The sequence below is a fragment of the Mesocricetus auratus genome, unplaced genomic scaffold, assembly GCF_017639785.1.
Source record: "Mesocricetus auratus isolate SY011 unplaced genomic scaffold, BCM_Maur_2.0 Super-Scaffold_15014, whole genome shotgun sequence".
NCBI lineage: Eukaryota > Metazoa > Chordata > Mammalia > Rodentia > Cricetidae > Mesocricetus > Mesocricetus auratus.
In genome coordinates, this window is record NW_024429186.1 from 1,842,330 (window position 1) to 1,850,000 (window position 7,671).

The following is a 7,671-nucleotide window of genomic DNA, read 5'->3' on the forward strand; positions in this document are numbered from 1 at the left end:
CTCTCACACACACACACACACACACACAAACACACACACACCCCCAGGATAAAGTGCAAAATATAAGAGAACTACACAAAGCTTTGCCAAGTTAAACCTGGAGATTTATGAGAAAGTGCCAGGGTAAGGACTGCCACCCCTGGAGGCCTCCAAGACAAGCATGAACAGGTCCCACATGAGTTCAACAGAAAAGCCCCAAGCTGTTACAAATATCTATCTAACACAACTCACAAGTCCATTCACCCTACTGAGCCCCCCTCGATCTGCACTTCAATTCAGCAGACACCCAGGTAACCTGCTATGTGCCAGTCCCTCTACCCACCGGCTGAACAACCCTTCGCACGCCACATTATGTGAGCCGTGGGGGTCACCACCTCCCTGGTGACAAGTTTGAGACCCTTGTCACAGCAACCCGGGGGCCTCCAGCAGGGGCTTGGGACTGCTTCGAGATTTAGGCCAAGGTGCGACACGAAAGGTGTCATCCCCCACCCCCCAGGTCACTTCTACATCCTCTGGGAGGGAAGGCTGTCAACTGAAGGGTAGGACACCTGCCATCGGGATGGTCTGGGGGAACGGCTCCAGGAAGAAATGGATAGAATCAGCAAGGGACCACGACTCCAGGAATTGCACCCCCTGACTCTGGCAGCCCTGAGGGCCCAGTTTGCAGGCCTCGGGGAGGCTCTATGGCTATTTCTGAGCGTTTACTGGAGCAACTCATACACCAAAAGGCGAACGCCGTCCCCTACCCATCCTGAGGTTTAGCTGCCTGCACCAACAGAGGTGTCTGATTTTCCATCTCTTAGAAACCTCTTTATAACGAGCCGACGTCGACAATGCTTACTATCATCTGGACAGCCAACTTCAACGCTGGGAAATACGTTTTTAGGGAAGCTATTAAAGGCAGGCTATTATCCAAAGAAGCGACACGTGAGCCAGGTAGCACAAGACTCCCTGGCAGCCCCCTCACGGCACTGTGGTCCACCTGCACCTGCGGGCGGGTTTTCAAGTCAGACCAGATGGGAGTAACGGTTAGATCTCCAGGACAAGCTCACCACTTTCCCCCAGGCTCAACAAGTTACCGGAGGCTCTTACACTCTGGATGGCCATGAGTCACTACAGATTCATGTTCAGCAGAAAATGCTTTCCCTCATCCAACACAGCACCGTGGGGTATGCCTACCCCAGGGAAGCAGGTGCCAAAGGCTCATAACAGACCGAGATTCAGACACAGCCCCCCTAAGATTATTAAATACATTTAACAATGCTTAAACGAGACACCAACACAAGTCACAGGCTGTCCTTACTCTGAAGCACAAAGATTTCTGTCAACAGAAAAAAAATACATAAAATACACATGTGATCAATGGAAAACTCGCAGACATCCAAGCCCGAAACTAAAAGCCTCTGGGCTCCTCAGAAACCCCAGGGCTGACAGTCCTGAAGAAAGCATGGTTAAAAGAGCAACCAGACTATTTCGGCAGGGAACAACACCAGATGGAAGTCTCCAGACGATGAGGCCCGGAGAGTAGAGGGTGGGCAGAGTCCCGTGTCCATGTGTCTTCCTATTTCTATATTATATACACCACACACACACACACACACACACACACACACACACACACACAAACCTATATAAAACTGTTCCCGTGGGAAAGCTACTATTCCCAAACTGACTTTTATATATGTAGTACAATCTGGTGAGACACCCTCCCAAAATAAATAATAATAAAGACAGGCTAGAAGCTCACACTCGTCAGGCCCTGACAACACCCAGCTGCTGTGGTTGAGGAGTGAGGGAGTCCTGACAGCCCCTCACCCTCAGGTAGCCTCTCATACCGCTGAGTGCCCACATCCTTGACCCATTTTACAGGGTTACATTTGGACATCCTTGGCCCCAGTGACACCACACCACAAGCAGAAGACTTCCAGCCTCAGTGCGTCCAGACTCCAACGGCAAGGGACAGACAGCCCTTCTGAAAACACAATCCCAGCTAGTGCAATCCTGTCAGTTGCCCCCGGACAAAGCAGCGGGTTTAGTCTTATCTTTGGAAAGAGATAACACAATCTGCTTCACAGTCCTGCGGGGAGGAATTAACCTCCAACTTTAGGGACCTAGCACAGTCTGACTCAGAAAAGGAAGTGACGATTTCCATTCCTTGGGGGAAGAAAGGGTTATAAGCTCTGGGCTGCAGCAAGGGGAAGAGGCCTGAGGGAAGAAAGTAGGGACAACTGTATTCTGGTTTTTCAGTCTCCTGCTTCAATGACAATGCCTGGTGTTCATATCCTACATAAATGGTCTGACAGCTATGAGGAGAATCAGGAGGGAAGCATCAACGATTAGTTCGGCACGACACGGGGTCTTTTGCGGTGAGATGCCACAGCTTTGCACATACAGTGCTAGCTGGCATTTACTTCCCATGGAAGACAATCTTTTTCTGAGTTGCTTCCAGCTTGAAAACACTCACTAGCCACTACTTTTTTTAATAAAGAAAAGGGAAATTAAAAAGCCTGCTAGTTCTTATCAGCCCCCACTAACAATATAGAAGCCTTTTGATCAAACACATCTAGATGTTGGAAGCAGAAATCCCTCGAGCGTCAAGGAGACAGGATAACTCTCAAGAGTCACTCCACTTGGGTATGCAGAGAGCTCAAATGGCTCCACAGATTATTTCTCATTTCTGGCTCTAACGTTGATAAATTGGCCCAACTGGCACTGGCTCCTGGCTTTGTCATGATCAAATACCTACTGTAACCTCCAGGACGTCAGCCCGCCAGGACAGTCAGGACTACACAAGAGACCTTGTCTGGGGTGGGCGTGGGAGGGCAATAAAGCCAGGCAGTGGTGGTGCATGCCTTTAATCCCAGCACTCGGGAGGCAGAGGCAGGTGGATCTCATGAGTTTGAGGCCAGCCTGGTCTACACAGTGAGTTCCAGGACAGCCAGGACTATTTCACAGAGAAACCCCGTCTGGAAAAACAAAAAGGTAATAACAACAGTATTTAAAAAAAAACAAAACAGGGCTCTTAAAGTGACAAATCCTTCCAGAAATCACAGCCAAGCCCCGTGACCAGTGTCTTGGAGCTTGGGCCCAGCACAAACCAGGAAACCAGGAAAATTTAAACCAGGAAAATCAAGATAGGTACACTTTCTAGCAATGAGGTCAATGCCAGAAAATGTTCCCATCATCCCTTTGACAGCATGCTCCATGCACACTCTAGAATATTCAGCATCATGTCCTTCTCCAAGGGTCCAACCTGCAGCTATCAGAGCTAAGGGACAGCGACATTCAGGGCCTACCACCAGCCCATCTCTAGGAAACTAAGGCATGAGATACTAAGGCTCCCGGGGGAGCCACATTGTTGGGGAGTTCAATGAGGAATCCTATCCTCGCCTTGACGAGGCATTTCTTGGGTATTCTATCTTTCAGTCTAAAGACACAGCAGCCAGCCCAACAAGGACCCCAGCCCCAGGACACTGTGTGTGTGTGTGTGTGTGTGTGTGTGTGTGTGTGTGTGTGTGTGTGTGTAGACCATTGCCAGAGGACATCCAATCCAAGCCACGGGTGGCAAAGCAGCAGACTTGAAAGTGGTCTGGAATGCACTCTAGTGTCTGCCTGGTTCAGGTAGGGCTCAGAAACCACCTCCCAGGCCACTTTGCTTTTCGGGGGACACCTCCTGGGGAGTGCTGCGGTTTTTCCAAAGGATGGAAATTCTATTTACTGCACGTGTGATAGGAGAGTCCACTGCCTGCTGGGACAACCTCACTCACAATGTTGGGGGCTTGAAGAACCCCCAGGAATTTCACATCTCACTGCCTGAGACATTCACCTACCTGCCCACCACAAGAACCACTTCTCGGGGCCATTTCACTGGATACTGTAATCTGTTCATATGGGTAGGGTGTAACTTATGCATTACCTCTCCATAGTAAAATAGTTTACTACAAAACTACCAAAAAACAAAAACAAACCGCCACCACCACCAACAACAAAAACCAGCCTCATTACCTAACAATATTCACTTCCAGCCACACCGTTTGGGACACCATCAACTTTCCAAAAGATCATGAATACAAGGAATCAAAGTTGCAGAGAACTTTCCAGCAGAATAACAGGCTTTAGCAATGATACAAACTGTTTTTTTTTTTGAGGAAATTCGCAAGCTCAACTCTCTTTCCATCGGGCTGGGCCTCTTCTGGCCAGCCCCAGAGTTCCATCCCCTGCACACAGTGATAAACCAGAATCCAAGTACAGGGAAGAATTCTAGCTCAAGGTGATTGGCTACAAAGCAGCTAGAGACCACGCTGGGATGACTCACACCGCCCTGAAAAACAAAACCGTCCTCTCCAGAGGCGTTTTGTTAGGTCCTGGAGAAGCAGGGGTCACCAATACAATGGCCGAGTGCTTTAGAAACAACAAGTCTAAGCCCGACTTGGGCTCAGTACTGTTTTTCTGTTTTGTGGGGTTTTTTTTCCATCTCCTCGCACTGGAGAAACCTTTCTCAGAAATGTCCACTTTCAGACAAAGTGGGCCACTGGTAGCTAGCCAGAGGGCTAGTACCGTAATCTGCCAGCATTCAGGTTAAGAGCCAGGCTCGGGCTTTTAAAAAGCTGCTTCTCCAGGCTCAGAGCCCAGGCAGACACTACAGAAGTGAACCCTGGTTGGAGGTGCGGTCAGGAGCGGGATCAAGAAAGGCAACTTCCAATAGGAAACATCCCGGGACCCACGCGCTGAGGGATGGCCGATTTCTTCTCTTTTCAAAGGTGTTCATTTTCTTTAAAAAAAAAAAAAATGCTCCGTTTACCACTACCTAAAAAGGTGTGTGTCCCCATCCAGGTTTCTTGTGGTTGTTATCGTTTTTCATATTTGTTTTAAAGTACGAGGGGAGACCCTGGAACTGTAAACTCACAACCCCATTTGTTAATTAATGTCCGTTTGAGAGACTTAGCAAAGTTTCCAAATCTAGTTGGGCCCATAATGCTAATGAGCTTGCGCTTTGCGCAAGACTTGCAATCTCCAAGTTAACTTGGCCTAAAGATGTTACCATTTGCCCCAAGTGGTAAATTCCTTTAAAACATTTGTGAAAGTTCTAGGATACACACCACATCAACTCATTTTGAACTCCATTACCAAGAGTGAGATACTGTGAATCTCAGATTTTTGTTGTTTATTTTAACTGCTTTTTTTTTCTTAATCGTCCTGATCTCTGTGCCAGTTCCGGCAAGGAAAGGGGGGGGGGGTTGCACGCTGCCGTCCCGCGCGCGCCCCTCCCCCAGGTCTCCGAGCGCTGCGCCCCCGTGGCTCCCAGCCACGCAGCTCCTGCATCGGCGTCCCCACCTGAGCACTGGGTGGCAGCGGCCAGGCCTTCCAACTCGGGATGGCACGGCGAGGAGCCACGCACACACCTGCACTGCCTAAGTTCGCAGCACCGTGCGCTCCTCGTGGACAGCCCCACTCCGGAAACCTGGGCCGCAAAAAGCGGCAGAGGACGAGGGGGCCTGGGGGTGGGGAACCCTCACCTGGGAGCGCGTAGCCAGCTCCATCTTCCCTGCCGGGCTCGGCCTGCACCCTGCACGCGGCCACCCGGGCTGGCGCTGCCCCGAGCACGCAGCGCGCGCGCGGAGTTGGCCGTGGAGCAGCGCACTGAGTGCAGACGGGGGGACCGCGGTGCGCCGCGCGCTACGCGCAGCCTCGCACGGCCTCGGGCCACGCGCCCGCACCGGGGCCCTCACCGCCTGCGGTCCCTGCCTCGCGGCCGGCGCGGGAGCGCGCCTAGGGTGCGCGCCTCCGGCATCGGCGAGCGTGTGGGCGTGCCCGGGCTTCCCCCCACCGCGCAGGCCCGCGGTGGAGCCGTCCGCCCTGGTTAGCGCGGGAGACTCGAGCTGGGGCTGCACGCGCCTCTGAGCTTCCCGGTGCCCGGCTTGCTCGGGCCGTTCAGTTGCCAGCCTTTGGGGCCTCAGGGCCCGAGTTCCAGGAGGGTTTGGGGAAGGCTGCGGAGCTGGTTTTGCTCTGCTGTTGGGAAGGGGCGGGGTCTCCGTGCCTCCAAAACATTGGCTGCCCAGTTCACCCAAGTTTGCTAACCCTGGGCAGAGACCAAGGGCACCCGGCACACCACACTGTAAGCTAGGCCCCCAGTCCTGCTAGTCAGAGCTTCCCAGTAGTGTCTAACAGTGGAAACGCTGGGATAGGCCTGTGGACTCAGGAATGAACCTAAGGCCAGTGCCCACTGGGTTGTACTTTATGGGCCAGGAGCCATTACCCACCTACAGGAATAATATGAATATACAGATAATGCAAGTGTCATGATGATAATTATGTCATTTCATCACTTAGTTTGACGGGTAATTGAAATAATTAGTAGTCTAATCCCTACCGCTGATTAATAATGATAAGTGTAATAATGAAAGTGCATGGACATGTAAACTTGGAACAAGTTAGATTCGGAGAAGCTGAAAACGAAATGTCTAAAGCTTGCCTGGGTAGAATCTGCCTGCGGATGGGGTAGAAGGGAGTGAGTAGTGGGGTTTTTTTTTAGCATAGCACTACAAGGATGAGAGAGCTCTTCCCAGTGGTGATAAGACTCCACGCTGCAACTCAGGAACACAAGAGGCAATGTTCACAAGCGAATTACTTTTTAAGTAGTCGAACATTATTATGGGAGTAACCAACCACTTTTATGAGGGATTTAAGGCCTCAAGACGAAACCCAGGCCTGGTGCCACTGCTGAGCCAAGAACGTGTGCCTAGACAGGTCGTAGACCCTTAGGGGGAAACCTAGTGTTATTATTCTGCTAGGTGGACTTATTGTTAGACTCACGGATAATGCGTCTCTCCACCGGCACCAAAGAAGCTTCTGGACAGGGTGCAGAGAATAAGACGTAGAAAGGCATTGGTGGCGCACGCCTTTAATCCCAGCACTCGGGAGGCAAGAGGCAGGCAGCTCTCTGTGAGTTCCAGACCAGCTTGGGTCTACAAGAGCGAGTTCCAGGACAGGCTCCAAAGCCACAGAGAAACCCTGTCTTGAAAAAACCGATAGATTGATAGATAGATAGATGATAGATAGATAGATAGATAGATAGATAGATAGATAGATTAAAAAAGAAGATGTAGAAATATCCATCCCCAAAATTGGCATCTGTACCACACTACTCTTAAGGCCTGGGGGGCCATTGCAGAAGATGGAGGAGAAAGATTGTAGGAGCCAGAGACTGTGGATGACACAACAGGGCATCTGCACATATGAATTCAGAGTAGATGTGACAGCATGCAGGAGCCTGTACAAGCTCAGGACAGACCAAATCCCAGCATGGCAAGGAGAGGTGGCCAAGGTGGCTCAGCCCCTAGCAGAGGAGCTATTAGCAAATTGAAAGAGATGACAGACACAGAGACAGACAGACACACAGACAGACACAGAGACAGACAGACACAGAGACAGACAGACACAGAGACAGACAGACACAGAGACAGACAGACACAGAGACAGACAGACACAGAGACAGACAGACACAGAGACAGACAGACACAGAGACAGACAGACACAGAGACAGACAGACACAGAGACAGACAGACACAGAGACAGACAGACACAGAGACAGACAGACACAGAGACAGACAGACACAGAGACAGACAGACACAGAGACAGACAGACACAGAGACAGACACAGAGACAGACAG

General features: G+C 50.9%; 1 protein-coding gene across 7 annotated transcripts in view; it reads right to left on the reverse strand.

Moving 5' to 3' along the window:
- Positions 1 to 7,671, reverse strand: part of Cdca7l (cell division cycle associated 7 like) — a 47,767-nt gene that overhangs the window by 33,296 nt on the left and 6,800 nt on the right. Inside the window, exon 1 of one of the 7 annotated variants that reach the window (XM_040742313.1) lies at positions 5,517 to 5,743. The exons of the other annotated variants lie outside the window; for them this stretch is intronic. Coding sequence (XP_040598247.1) covers positions 5,517 to 5,540 — 24 coding nt within the window. The 5' untranslated portion in view covers positions 5,541 to 5,743. Of the gene's footprint in view, positions 1 to 5,516; positions 5,744 to 7,671 lie in introns of those variants that run through there. 7 annotated transcript variants of the gene reach the window in all.